This window comes from Aspergillus multicolor, assembly GCF_047715735.1.
Source record: "Aspergillus multicolor strain CBS 133.54 unplaced genomic scaffold BDW74scaffold_19, whole genome shotgun sequence".
In the NCBI taxonomy this organism is placed as follows: Eukaryota; Fungi; Ascomycota; class Eurotiomycetes; order Eurotiales; family Aspergillaceae; genus Aspergillus; species Aspergillus multicolor.
Window position 1 is genome coordinate 79,660 of NW_027395970.1, and position 14,657 is coordinate 94,316.

The 14,657-nt window shown below is 52.7% G+C and overlaps 4 protein-coding genes across 4 annotated transcripts; 2 read left to right on the forward strand and 2 right to left on the reverse strand.

The window, feature by feature from the left end:
- The first annotated feature begins 1,433 nt into the window (after positions 1–1,433).
- On the forward strand, positions 1,434–4,311 carry BDW74DRAFT_156221 (cytochrome P450). Its single transcript, XM_073724965.1, has 8 exons — positions 1,434–1,607; positions 1,666–1,907; positions 1,997–2,134; positions 2,230–2,311; positions 2,383–3,072; positions 3,185–3,370; positions 3,433–3,457; positions 3,559–4,311. Exons 1-8 carry the CDS (start codon positions 1,571–1,573, stop codon positions 3,752–3,754), a joined length of 1,596 nt encoding a protein of 531 aa, XP_073582082.1. The 5' UTR covers positions 1,434–1,570; the 3' UTR covers positions 3,755–4,311.
- Positions 4,312–8,262: 3,951 nt separating this feature from the next.
- BDW74DRAFT_186042 (uncharacterized protein) lies at positions 8,263–9,845 on the reverse strand (the record flags this gene model as incomplete). The annotated part of the gene is made up of 1 exon (XM_073731181.1): positions 8,263–9,845. The coding sequence occupies one exon, from the start codon at positions 9,843–9,845 to the stop codon at positions 8,364–8,366; it is 1,482 nt and encodes a 493-aa protein (XP_073582083.1). The 3' UTR covers positions 8,263–8,363.
- A 599-nt stretch (positions 9,846–10,444) lies between these two features.
- Positions 10,445–12,172, reverse strand: BDW74DRAFT_156227 (uncharacterized protein). Its single transcript, XM_073724966.1, has 8 exons — positions 11,976–12,172; positions 11,891–11,910; positions 11,801–11,837; positions 11,709–11,735; positions 11,264–11,649; positions 11,146–11,200; positions 10,987–11,091; positions 10,445–10,898 (listed from the first exon to the last, which is right to left on the reverse strand). Exons 1-8 carry the CDS (start codon positions 12,127–12,129, stop codon positions 10,528–10,530), a joined length of 1,155 nt encoding a protein of 384 aa, XP_073582084.1. The 5' UTR covers positions 12,130–12,172; the 3' UTR covers positions 10,445–10,527.
- A 718-nt stretch (positions 12,173–12,890) lies between these two features.
- BDW74DRAFT_156229 (SDR family oxidoreductase) lies at positions 12,891–14,650 on the forward strand. The gene is made up of 4 exons (XM_073724967.1): positions 12,891–13,239; positions 13,323–13,462; positions 13,522–13,711; positions 13,789–14,650. The coding sequence occupies exons 1-4, from the start codon at positions 12,957–12,959 to the stop codon at positions 14,448–14,450; spliced, it is 1,275 nt and encodes a 424-aa protein (XP_073582085.1). The 5' UTR covers positions 12,891–12,956; the 3' UTR covers positions 14,451–14,650.
- The last annotated feature ends 7 nt before the right edge of the window (positions 14,651–14,657 follow it).

The window sequence follows — 14,657 nt, forward strand, 5'->3', positions numbered from 1 at the left end:
GTGTTCGCCGATCTCAGCTAGCTACAACGAACATTCCTGATCCTGTACCGTGCTTACTCATCAGGCTGGACGAATGATGATATAGGAATGGCGTGGGTTCGTGATGTTTTTAATAAATAAACAAGGGATCAAGCAAGGAGGCGTTAGAGGCTTCTCCTTTTGAATAGCCACGGATCTTATGTTACAATGCACTTTCTGGATTACTGCGAAGCAAATCAAATACTGGTGGCCATGTATCCGCCTTATTTAACACATTCTCTGCAGCCTTTGGACATTAGGATCTTCTCTTCTCTTGCCAGGGCGTATAATAATAAACTAGACATATTCTTACATTCCTGCCAAGGCCTTAGTGTAATTATAAAGTAAGACTTCTTTAGGCTGTTTTAAAAGGCCTAAAGCAAGGCCTTAAGCGCAAAGAATATAAAGAGTTTATGGAGATTAACTAGTTTATTTCCCAGGGATCCTAAGGCTATACTAAAGTAATTTAGGAAGAATATAGATAAAACTGCTAAATTTACTAAGCTAGTAAGGTAAGTACTGCGAGTAAAAGACGCGAGAGATATTTAAAGACTTATTAAAAAGGCGGAGAACGCGCCTACACCTGAAATTTTTAAAAACTTTAAACTATAGTAAATAAACTCTGTATAAATTATATACTCCTCCAGACGCAAGCTCAGGGCCTTAAAAAGGCGCTTATTAATAAAAAAAAAAGAAATAATAAGAAAAGCTACTTATTCTTTAACTCCAGGCACCGGAGAATAATAATATAATTCTTTATTCTCTAGGGAAGATCCAGCAGGCGCGGGATTTTTAAAAATAAAAGAATAAGGCTATATAACAAGAAAAGGCCAGAAAGGAAGAGGATAAAATACATAGGTAGTAAGTTAAAAAAATATATAAATAAAGGTTATAAATATGTAAAAATAACACCTTAAAGTAGCAGAGTTATAAAGGTTAAAAAAATACTAAAAGCAGCAGGCGTGTATAAATAAAAACATGGAGATATAACTTTAGGAAAGCTTTAAATTAGCTAAACTAGGCAAGAGTAATTTTTTAGTAACTTTAAAGATATCCCCTAAAAAAGAAAACCCCCTTTAACCCTAAAGTTATTCCTAACTCGCCTATTTGCCTAAATTATTAAGGCCGCGAGATTTAACTACCACAGCGCTTTCGGGAGTCCTAAAATTACTATATAAAGATTTTAATTAGCAATAAATTCACCACTAGAATTTCAGGTTTTAATATATTTTATATTACGTTGAATTGCTTTAATTTTTCATCGTGGTGGGGGTCGAATTTTGGGCGGCATGTGAGTTTGGGCGTCAGATGAGTAAGCACGGTAGCGTTGCAATGTCGGCGTGGTTTAAAATTGGCCCATGCTGTCTCCATGGACCCGTGGACTTGGTCTGTCTGCAAGGAGTCGAATGCTCCTCGTTATCGTTTGTGATAAAGGACATACGGCAATGCTACGGTATGAGACTAGCTACCTGCGCCAGACTCATCCATATCAGAACGCAGATCACATCGCAGTGTCTCCCTCCCCATCGGTAAACGACGTAGAACCACAGCAATGAATGTCTCCAACACAACCAGCACCTTGCGCCCAGGTCTGTCTGCCACGACTTGCTACATTGCTTTGCAGAGTTTGGAACTAATGCTCGTCAGATCTCACCAGCCTTTCCGCCATCTCCTTCGAAGGCAACCACCTTCCGATCCTCGGGGTGGCGCTCCTCACCATCATCGTTGGCACCGTGTATCTCGACGGCTTCTCGACCAAGTATGTCTACGGCCTAAAGGGGATCCCCACCATCCACCGATCGCGCATGGTCGATGCGTACCGATCCGGCGTCTGGTGGAGGATCTTCATCCCGAGGCTGGAGTGCTACTTGCGGGAAGGGTATTATAAGGTAGGGTATTGACTTACCAGCTAGACTGGATCTAGCGTAGCATACACGCCCTGGATCTGACTATGAAGGGTGACGCTGACGGAAGGCAGTATAACAAGCACGACAAGCCGTTCCGGATCTGGCTCTCGGGGCCCCAGACGTACACCTACATGCTGCCGTACAAGTTCTTGGAGCGAGTCAAGAACTTGGGCAACTCCGAAGTCAGCTTCATCGGGATCGTCGACAAGGTAAGTCAAGTCTGATCTGGAGCACTTGATGACTAGAGGACTAGAGGACTAGACACTGTCCCTACCATTAGGTAGACTCCGCTGACAATCTTTAGTACTTTGCCGCAGACTTTCCTACCAAGGGGATCAACACGCTGGTCATCCAGGTCGTATCCAAGTTGATGAACGCAAACCTATGTACGAACCCTAAGCACCCACCATACCTCTGCTCCCATTCCCCTTATATCAATGTTCTAAAAACACGGCAGCGACGATAAAGCCGCTCATCTCCGGACCCATAGACAAGGCCCTCTCTCACCTAGTCGGCAGCCCAACAGAATGGGAGCGGATCAACGCAATGAAGCTGTCCAGAGAAACAGTTACACCCCCGTCCAGGCGCGTGATCTTCGGCGAAGTCCTCGCCGACAACGCAGCCTTCGCGGAGGGCGTCTCCCGGTACGTGACCAACATGATCCTATGCTCCCTAACGCTCCGCTATGTCTCCGTCGGCCGCCTACGCCGCTTAATCCTATACCTCGCGCACTGGAAGCAGCGCCGCGACCTCCCGCCCGTCGTCAAGCCGCTGAGCGCTCTGATCGCCGAGCGGCGCCGAACGACGGCATTGGAAGGCGCGGGCGACGACGACGTCAACAAGCCCTTCGACTGCGTGCAGTGGGCAATGGACCAGGCCGTCTCCGAGGAGAAGAAGACTCCCGAGTCCATCGCCAAGCGCCTGATCGTCATCAACGCCGCCACCTCGGCCACCATCGTCGCGGCCATGGGGAACCTGCTGTTCGACCTGGCCTCGCACCCAGAGTGCGTTGCGGACCTGCGCGCCGAGATCGAGCAGTGTCTGGCGGAGGAGCACGGTGTCTGGAGCTCCACGGCCATGGCGAAGATGAAGATGCTGGAGTCGTTTATCCAGGAGTCGATGCGGATGAATGGGGGGCTCTTGTCGTGTAAGCCGTGTCTGCACCCCTTCCTTCCTCTACTCCAGTTTTTCTACACCGTAGATCAAGACAGGGGTGTATGGTATCGATTGCATGGTAGGTACTGACACAGTCCATCCAGTCTCCGCCTGGCGCCTCGTAACAAGCGAGACCTTCCGCTTCGACGAGACCCTGACGTTCCCCAAGGGCACGACGCTCGCGTTCCCCTCGCTCAGCGCCACCAACGATCCAGGCATCTACCCTGACCCCGCCCGATTCGACCCGCTGCGGTTCTATCGGATCCGCGAGGAAAACCGCCCAACAGACAGTACGTCACCTTGTCCGCAGCTAACTTGTCTTGAGAGCGTCAGCGCTAACCAGGGGGCCCAGGCGATACGAGGATGCAGTGGCTGGGGTAAGGATCCTCTGTTGCAGTCACCACCCTTGAAGCTTCAGCTGGTTGCAATGAGTACTATGGTACCATAGAGTATGCTTGCTGACGGCCTATCCTCGCAGATTCGGGTACGGGCGGCAGGCATGCCCCGGCAAGTTCTATGCGCTCAGCATCCTGAAGACGGCGCTGGGGGAGATTATGCTTCGGTACGATGTCCGCTATGCCGGTGGGCCTAGGGCTCGGCCTGAGACCGTCGACTTGGACCCCTTGATTCTGCCTGATCCCTCGGTGGACTTGGAGCTTAGAGTGCGGGCGTAGTATCCCACCTGGCTTTTGTCCCTGGTTTGCCGTGGTGGATCAATCAGTGACCCTTCATTGAATGCTTGGACGGTCCACTGGCCTGGGCTCATGCGGCCATTCAGCATGGTCGCCCCGAGCGGTCCCATCTCCTCAAGCCCGTTTATGGAGTCCGGGCTGGTCCATAATCAACCGTCATTGTCGTAGGATACCTTACAGTATACTTTGCTTCCAGAATGTATGTGCGGTGTTATGGTATGAGGTTTATGCACTGTTACTTTTTCGTACACCTTACATATGTGTAGTACTATCATGATGTTAGCCGATGTGGCTATCCACGCAGTGCAAGAGGAGGCCGCTGTCCCGGTGAGGTTGGCTTGAGGATGGCCATGGATTGTCGGAGCTTGCGTATGAGCTTGCATCATTCCGTTGTGAAGGATGGATGAGCTCCAGTGGAATCCTGCTGCACCCTGGCTGGGAGCTACGGCACACGAGCAGTCCGTCGCCTCCGGTTTGTGAGCTCAACCAAGTCATGCCATGCACAGTGTGTTAGACTCCCATCTCCAATCTAATGCACAGCGCTATACGCAGGAAACCTGCACACCGCACCCTCAGCATAACGCAATGCAACCTACCGTACCATAGTAGATACCTAGGTAGACAAGGGCTTACGTCTATTCTGGTCCCTATGGTATGGTAGTAATGGGAACCACTTCGTCGTTGGCCGCGTATCCGTATCCGTATCGAGTAAGCTGGAGACAGACCAGACCTGAATCCCGACGCTCAACGATTCCCGTCCCCCTTTATCATGCCGCAGGCTTGCCAATGATCCGGGTCGCAGGACTCAAGGAGGGGTATAGTAGTCTACGGTATCTCGCAGGCCCATTGAATGGAGACTACTATGGGGTATGGTCAGCCCAGCAGCGTGCACGCCAAAAGCAACACCGGGCCTATGCAATCGTGCTCGGCAAACTACACTCGTTTGCCATGAGCTGCAGCTACCGTACCCCGTGCTCCGGTGCCGCTCGCCTTTCTTACCTACCTAGGTAGGGTAGGTGGCCGCCTGCTCAAGCTTTTGGTTGTACCTACTCACCTACGGTTGCTTCGCTTGCTCGCCCGGTATCTAGCGGCAGTCCACCGACTAACATGGTTGAACTTGGAATCCCGACTCGTCCCAAGGACAGGGATGCAGGTGCCCCTCACGCAGAAAGGACTGTTTCCCGGTACGGTTTGGTTTAATATCTGGGATGCTGGAAATTCATTCCATTTCCAATTCTAAGCCGCCGTATCCCGGATCGCCTCGAAACCCGGATCTACGGCCATTAGGCGCGGCATTCGGGATCAATGCTGTGTGCTCTCTCAGCGTCGCTCGGGGGACTCTCGCTACCAGTGGCAGCAGTGAAATCGTGCTTGGAACCCGTCGCACCCGTGTGAGCCGGGGTATGTATGTAGAAGGAATCCCAGTCCCATCTTGCCGGAATCTTGGTCCGTCGACGTCACTCTCTCCGCACAGATCGAGATCTGGCGGGTTGATGTGGCGCCATGCTGGAAGGGGCGCCTATAGCCTACCTAGGTAGGAGAGATGGTACCATACCTAGCAAACCCCCGCGCCGGCGTTTTCAAGATATCATCCAGCCCCGGGGGTAACCCATGCCATCAATCGAAGCCACTTTTGCTACTCCTCGTGCCGTTCTGCCCCGTACGGTCGGGATCCTATGATATCATCGAACGCAGCTTCTATAGAGACACACTTGGTACCTAGGCCATGACGAGACGGTGCTACAAGTATTTGGTCCACAGGGAGCACTTCTAGTGGACTGCCTGTGGACATGCTGCTCCATGCCATTGAGATGTGGTTCCACCAGGTACTTATGGTATGGTATCATACAGATTCCAAGCTTCGCCCATGCAGCTTACCATAGTCTCCCGTCATGATACCGGTTCGTGGCACAACCCTGGCTGGCCCGTGCCTCTGCAGCCCGGTGCTGGTCTAGCAGATCCTGGGTAGGTATAGCTGCGGCTGGACTCCCTCGACCTTGACATGCATGCACATGACTCCTCGTGGTACCCGGTGACTCTGCCCGGGCCCGCGGACGCTGAAGGAACCGCGTTGCAGAATCCAGATACATATGGTACATGTATGGCGGGGTCCAGTAGGCACCATACCATCCAAAGTACGTATGGTGGGTAGGACAGCCTCGAGCCTCGCACCAGGACGAGAGAGATCCTCGCATTCTACAAGATCCACCGTGCCCGCGATCCTCAACTGTCAGGCCGGCCTGTTCCCATACCTACCATACCCTAGGTACACGTAACCCCCTGTCATGAATCTAGACGTTGCACGAATCCCGGGATCCCCTCCAACGCGATTCGCCGGCGTGGACCAACGACTGGCAGATACGAGTAGCCATGACAGGGCCGGTTCGCAATCGGGCCGTTGCTGAAGAATTGGGCCCGGGATGAGCGGAAGCTGGAGGTCGATCTTCGAGATCGCTTGCGCACCGAGCTCCCAGACCCGTCCGACAACTGCATCTCGGGGAAGGTCGACGTCAATGGCGAAGATCGACAAATCGTGTCCCGCGCCAGCCCCAAGCTTCCATGCTCATATGAATACCCTAGCTTGCATGACGCATTCATGCATGCCATATCTCTCTCCGTGGTGCTATTGGATCGACGGGGGTACGGTACAACATCGCCAGCGTCTGTCCCCGTCTCGTTACACCTCATGCAAGCTCGTCCATCGAGTCTCTCTCCCAGCGAAACACGTCATTCATCATCAGTTGGCACATGCAGCCCACGCCTTCAGCCCAGTTCGCAACTGGGAGGTCCCGCCAGGTGTCAAGCAGAGACGGCGCGCGCAATGTGAGGTATGGTGTTGCAATGAAGCTTCCGAGCCAACCTGGAAGTCTGCACAGCACAGTTACAACATCTCGCATTCTCCCCAGGCAGATGCCGCGGTCTTCTCTAGCCCCCATGCCACTGCATCTACGACTGGTGACGCCACTAGGGCTAATATGGACTGCCATACTCTAAGTATGGTGGCGATGGCGAGGGATCAGTGCCGGGGCGTAGGGTCTTGATGTTCCCTTGAAGGCTCAACTATCTGGTGGCGGCTTTGACGGCCTTTAGAGCCACTGCTGCGCCCCTTGCTCCGCTGGTATTGATCGTGCTCGGAACTTGCTGTGGGATTTGGAGCGGACGGCGGTTTGTGGTGTGGACGCCGTGCCGATCCAGGAGATTCCAGGCTCTGCGCTGTCTACTTTGACTACTGCGTATGAGAATGAGATGGAACTAAAGCGGACAGTATCAAACCCTTTATCCCCTTCCCAGGGATACTTCAGTCACAGCTGTGCATGGGTATTCATCCTGTTCACATCCTCTGGTATATCGAGAGAGAATATGGTATTGGCAGATTTCAGTCTATCTAGGGTAGATCCTGTTTATCATCTCGCTGCCCCTGTACCTTGATGTTGCAATGTATGGGTATTCCAATTGATGGGGTTTACGTGAGCCACAGCACGGCTTGATCTCATCTGTTATAGTTACGAAGACGACCTTGGGAGTCCCTATGAATGGTACCATATCTATCTAGGTACTATACCCACATAGCGACCTCGACCAGGCATGGCAAGAACAAACCGATTCTGCCTGCGCAATATGGCAATATGGTACACAACAGGAACTACGTGCTCTTCACGCCTTTTGGGAGCCTATCCCGCTCTCTGCAGTCTATCTGGATACCTACCATACCTTCAGAGTGCAGTTACTGACACTTCCGTCGGGTTCCAATAGCGGCGTGTTGTTCGTTTCTCCACCCTACATATGGTACCATGCCACTGGATCTACGGAGAATCATCGTCTTATGGGCATGGCCCAATGCTTGGAGCACGTTCACGATGGCAGTTGCTACTAATGGTACCTAGGACGCGGGCTGGACATGGGACGTGGGCATTGCCCTCGAATACCATCCATACGGTACTCAGTAGCCCCAGAGTCCCCCAGGATCTCTTCGCCTCCTAATGCCGACAAAGTGCGCCCCATCTGCTTCAGATAATGCCTCGCGACCACGGGCTCATCATAGTAGGTAGGTATGGCTGATATGCCGTGCATGGATCTCTTTCTTCATTACCTACCTTCCTAGGCTTACCTTGCAGGTAAAACCTATATATTAGTACCCTAGCGAGCATACTACCTAATGATACCATACCTTTTCTATAGTAGTCCTTGGTGCTGCAGGGCTACGCCTGTGATGTCGGGCGCCGGGCTATATGGTACCTAGGTATGGTACCCGTACGTCCAGTCCCCGCCAGTACCTTACCACGGGTACCTAATATGGTAGGTCGGAGACTTGGCCTGGGATGTGGGATGCGCGGCGGTGCACATAAACCACTAATCCTACAGGTCCGGAAAGGTAATTTGAATACAAGGCCCGGGGCACGGCTGGGAAGGGATAAGCCCAGCGCCTACATATACTAACGCACGAGACTGGGAGTTGTGGGATGCAATTCTAGTACCTAAATCAAGGGAGCCCCAAGGTAAGATGGGATGGTATGGTACTTATGAAACTCTACCTAAGGTATGGTATGTCATGCCAAAGGCCGGGGGTCACTGACGCATGCCCAATTCTTACCTACCGGTCATGTCCAGACGAAACAAGCCCCTTCCACATCGGATCGTCTTCCAAAGCAGCCATCACATCCCGCCTCAGCATAACAGCAACCTCTAGCATCTCATCAGAACTGCCCCTCCTCCTCGGCGCAATAAACGCCACCCCATCCACCTCGATATACGGAAGCCGACAAAACGTCGGCCGTCCGAGACCAGGTCCAAAGTCCAGCTCATACAGCTCGAGATCTGCCCAGCTGTTGACGAGAAAGTCAAAGGTGCCGGAGTAGATCGAAAGGAAGTCCTCCGCCCCGTCGGCGAGCGCACAGCACTCGGCGATGAAGCGGGCGTTCATGTGGGCGGGAGACTGTATTTCGCCGATGGTACGGCAGAGGTCGATGAGGGATAGTGGATCTGGAGAGGGAGATGTAAACGCAGAGGTAGACGTGGACGTAGACGTGGACGCAGAGGTCGAGGGGACTTGCAGTTCAAGTCGTGAAGCCAGCACGCCCGTCATGGCGCGCACAACCGTGTTCCCAAAGTACGGATCTGCCCTGGTTGAGAAAAATGAACCTATACGCGCGCGTACATTAATAGGCGTGACGAGGCGCGTCCGCTGCCCGACTAAACTGGGATCGCGCTGCATGCGGGCCCGCGTGACGGCGGGCCAAAGGATAGCAGTAACAATCATGTTGGTGGTTACGGCGACGCCGACCGCGCGCAGGGGGAGCTCGATCTGCCGCTTGATGGCTTCCATTCTCGACAGCATAATTGTAAACATCTTCGACGTGCAATCTGGGACCGAGGCTGGGTGGAGGCCCGGGGTCCGCGAAAACTCCGGGTGCAGGGTCAGAAGATCGTCTGTCGTTGCGCCGGTGGCTTTGACGGCGGCGAGCTCGGTGGCTAGGGCTTGTTGCAGGCGCGGGAGTCTCGATTTTTGTTCCAACAAGGCATCGGTAGTATGGCCGGATCCAGACGTGGCGCTGGTGATGTGTGCGGTCCACAGACGCATCACCTCGCACATACCTCGCGCGTCGACGACGCGATGGTGTAGCATCACGCAGAGCCCGACGCCCTTTCCATCATTAAATCGGAACAGACTTGCGGCGAAGACGGGTTCGCCTGGGCTCGCGCCCTTGTCCACGGGGATGTTGCTGGTTGTGGGGATGATTGGAAATATAGCGAGTGGGATGGACTCGGAGGGCATGCCCTTGGCAGCGAGGGCTTCGTAGAAAGGTTCGATTGTTCCTTTATCAAAAACCGTGGGGGCCGGGGTGGTAGTGTCGTATTCGATATGTAGGCGCTTCCTGCCCCCGCTTGTGGTTTCCACGACGTGGCCGGCGAGCCAGGGGAGTTCGGCAACGAGCTTGTTGAGACCAGTCTGGAGAAGGGAGATAGTCGTCGGTAGTTTTTTGCTAGTTTCGAATGTGCAGATCACCGGGATGTATCCGCCTATGACGGAGAGATCGAGAGGTGTGAGGTGCTCTATCTGCTTGGTGGTTGGCATTATCGCGATAGGTTCCGTGGAAGCCAAACTTGCAGTCAACCAACGTCGTGCACGATAGGTACAGTGTAAGTGAAGATGATGAGGAACCGGCAAGCACTTATAAGACGAGACCTTTAGGACAAAGTGTCAGCTTGACTTATGTTACTCCGGCTGTCTAATGGCTGGAACGAAAATACTATAAATGAGAGAGACGACCAGAGGCTCGTCTAGTTTTCAGTCATCGCTCACAGTACATACAATCAGATACTCCGAGTGGATTTTGAACTGGACGACGAGGCCGAGGAGGGTAACGGTCCCCAGCATTCTTGGGTGGGAGCCCCTTGAGCGTGGCTGGCCAGGTGAAGATGCTCATTCTGCAAGGGGGATCATGTCTCGAGTCCAGGATTGAGGCCTTGCCGGATATGAATCGATGCGATGTATCATAATACGCCCACCTAGCTAGGTAGAGTTCAATTGCCAGACTATTCGGACTACAAATGGCACGGGCCGCACGGCCCCAGCATCAGTACCATGCTGACCGGTCTTTGCTTTTTCCCCGTCGCACAGTTCTGAGGGATACTGTGCTCCCGTAGCAGAACATTGTACGGGGTTTCAAGCGGAGAAAGCGCGCGGAGAAAGATATCCCGGACGGCAATATAAACTTATACCAGATATACATGGGAACAAGAGCCTGCAGAGCTGTCTATCTGTGAAATCGAAACTGATCCGCCCCAGTATCAGTATCGCGCGATGAATCCCGATCCTCTACCTCCATGCGAATATCCGTCTTCATCAAAATGCCCTCTCCGCGTGGACTCAGCGCGATCTCGTCTTCGCTGCCTATGTTTGTAGTCATGCCTCTGCCCAAATTCATGCTCACCCCCGCTGAGCGACGTCGTTTGCCGCCGAAGCCAAAGCTCAATTGCTGGGATGGGCCCTGAGCTGAGGGATTAGTCTGGCCTTGAGCATGAGGATAACTGTTTGGCGTGCGACTCCGAGCGCTTGACCCTAAGAGGGCGGGTGCGTAGGTCTTTACTAGGACAGACAGGGAGGGGGCTGAGCCACAGAAAATCGCTATCGTGCGAGTGAGGTAGGTTAGCTAGGCGATGAGTAGCAAAAGGCAAAACAGATTGAGGTGATTGAAGAGATGGAAAAGCCATACCGACGTATATCTCAATGCTGCACCAGTTCAACGAGTCGGCGAGATAGTAGTACTGGTCTGGATTGTTGGCCAGCTTGCGGACGAAATCGTATCGGACGCCGCCGGCTACAATATAGATTGTTAGACGACCGTGTAACGATGAGTGGGCGACTTACATACCAGCAATTGATAGAATTCCTAGGCCGAAAACACCAAACAAGGCTCCTTTACGTCGCTGAAGTTGCAGACTGGGTTAGGGCTTGGCGTCGCTCCTGGTGATCAAGGGTGGGAGACGTACCGCGGAAATGCGCACTTTCCAAAGCATGGGGATCGGAACAAGGTAGATCAGAGTGTCAGTGATGATATTCAGAATGCCGTTGGCTTCGTAGAAAGACTGCTGCGAGGTCGGGTTCATGCAGTGGCCTGCCGCTGTGCCTGTGACATCCCAGAATTTGGCCGGCGGGAAGCACGAGAAGGCAAGAATGAAAAAGCTGGCAATAGACACGCCCATGACTATGAAGAATATTGCGTATACTGCCCACCTCATATACCGACGAGGGTCTAACCGGAGGTAGAAGAGTAGCAGAGAGACCTTAACGAACATAAGAGCGACGACGTAGAGCAAGCGCGTGGCGTAGATGGATTGCAGCATTGGCACATAGTCTGCATCGGGGATGTCATTGTCTGAGAGCATAGTTAGAAGACTCAACGCCAATAATGTGCGCAATAAGGTCGGTACTTACAGTGTCGGCCAACCCCATAATAGGCGGCTATATATAAATGGCCATGCTTGTGAGCGTTGGTCCAGCGCAATTGACAGTCAGAAACAACTTACCGGCAATTGACGCAGCAGTAAGGCCAAACGCAAATATCTAAGAGATTAGGGTCACTTGCAGAAGAAAAGGTTGCGGACCGGAACGCTCACTGTGCCAATGGCCATCAAAACTACGTAGTAAAGAAACAAGTAAGCAAGCGCACGTCTCGGCTAGGCCGGGGCGTCAAAGACTCACCATCGTCAGTCCCCATCGCATGAAGCATTACTCGTCGGACGTAAATGCGAATCGCGATCACCACGCTAATGAACACCACGAAAGCAGTCCCGACACCCAGGACGGATGCTTGCCGTGACCCGGGCATTACTGACCGCTGCTCGAGCGACAGCATAGTGGTGGGAGTTGCAATAATGGCAAACAGGTGCAGACCATCAATTTCCACTTGATGGCGGGCAAAGGATCGCCATAGGAGCCATATATGGTCGACATGGAAGTTAGCTGAGGCAAATAGGGGTAGTATTCGGGCAATTTGGGTACCAGCGACCGGGTAGGAGTATGATGCCATGCTAACGTTCGAGGCATCAGACCACGGAGTTTCCGCAAAGAGCATGCTACCATATCAACTGGCCGAGCTATTGCCGAGGGGATGGAACGCACTAGACAATCCGTTGACAGCGACAGGATTCAACCCCGGTCGTTTCTTTGTCGCTCATTAAACCGTTGTCAGAGAAGAATCAAGTCAAGCGGAATGTTGTCATCCCGATTGCCACGTCAAGCAAGACTGTCAAGCTCATTTGTTCCATAGCGCGAAGACCCTGGTCAGCGCTAGCAACGGCGCAGCAGCCGGACAATATAATAGATTAAGCCTTCCTTGGCGGTTGCGACGCTAATGTCCTAGGTGGAACCGGCGCGTTCTAGGTTGCAAGAATTAAACGTCTGACAGGCTGTGGAACCCAGAAGACTTCCCAGGTGGGGATAGGAACGACCGGGGCCGGGGTGCTCCTGCCTACCAAGCCGGGGTGATCAACAGTGACAGTGGGTCTAACAGGAGGCGGCACAGTCATCCCCTCATCCTGTCCTTGGAGACTCGGAGATACCATAGGTAGGTATGGCATGGTACGATAGCTGACCTAGTTTCCGATGCTTATAACCGGGCAATGTGCCCCGGTCGCCTGGTTACCGGTACTGCGCAGTGAAAACAAGCGAACCCCTTCTGTCATGTCCAAGTCCCAAAACAACGTCGCCCTTGTCTTCGGTGCCACCGGTATCTCCGGCTGGGCCGTCACCAAGAACCTCCTTTCCTATCCCACCTCGACGACCTTTGCCAGAATCATTGGCTTGACTCATCGCCCTCGAACTGTCCAGGAAACTGGCCTCCCGCAAGACTCTCGGCTAGAGCTCTACTCGGGAATTGACCTTCGTGCAAGCCTTGACGATGTGAACACGCAGATGCAGAGCAAGATACCAAATGTTGATGAGGTAACCCATGTTTACTACCTGGGTGAGTATGCCAGTACCGTAGCCTATCATGACCTCCTGGATGTGAGATTGGAAATTGATGCTGATATCCACTGTATAATGCAGCATACACCAACGCCACGGCATACACCGAGAACGTGATGGAGATCAAGCATATCAACGCGGGTATGACACGGAATGCCGTCAACGCAGTCGACCAGCTCTGCAGCGGCTTGAAATTCTTTGTATTGCAGACGGGGACAAATGTACTGAGCCCGCGTATTCTTTCGGTGAGACCATTGATTAACAATTACCGGCATGATAGAACTACGGCGTCGCTGTCTTCCGCTACCAGGATAAGATTGCCATCAACCCCCCGCTTCGAGAAGACCAGCCCCGTATCCCGTCTCCGTACGGCGATGAGATCTTTTATTATGATCAGGTGGATTGCCTCAAGGAGGTTTCACCGGGTAAACAATGGGGCTGGTGTGAGGTGCGACCGGATCAGATCATTGGTGAGTACCCTGTTCTCCTCAAGTTCATACAACCATTCCCAGACGGGTGTTCGTTAATATTCTGTTGGTTGGTATAGGCCATGTCCCCGCCGTAACAAGCATGACCTACGTCGAACCGCTCGCCCTCTATCTCTCTCTCTACCGTTACGTTTACGGTCCTGGCGCAAAAGTCCCCTTCCCCGGAACGCCAAAGAACTTCGTTTACACGCACACCGAGTCGTCGCAGGACATCATCACCCGGGCTGAGATCTATCTGTCCGTCGTGAAACCAGAGCAAGCAAACGGCGAGGCCTTCAATATCGCGGACACCTCCAAACCAGGATCTTGGTCCATCAAGTGGCCCATTCTAGCCGGGTACTTTGGGCTCGAGGGAACCGGCCCCAAACCTAGAGACAATGAAGAAGAATGGGGCCAGATTGATACATGGTGGGCGGATCACCAGAAAGAATACGAACAGATGTGCAAGGAGTACGGGTTACGACAGAGGAAGATCGAAGACGCAACTTGGATCTTCGTGAAGGCGGGTTTGACGCTGCTAAACCGAAACCGGGAAATGAGTCTCGACAAGATCCGCAGTGTGGGATTCACAGAGGAATGGGCCATTGGTGAAGGACAACTCCGAGCCTTTGATCGCATCGCTGCTGAGAAGATCATTCCCGACAAGACGAGCTGGGATAGGCAAAGCCAGGTAGAGGATATAGAGGGCCATGTTAGCCGGACAGGGGTGGTTGTTCACTAAATGGGCTCTTAAGACCAAGAAAGTGAACTTTGAACAGTGCATTTCCAAGCGCCCAGGTATCTTCGCGATGGGTGCCAGCATTTGAATCCTCGCATCATCTCAAGTATGTGCCGGTGGCTCTGTCTTTCATGACCATACCTTCGTAGATAGCCCTAAGATCCATGGATGGGTGAATGCTTCCATATCTCTCAACCCTATCAAAATCAA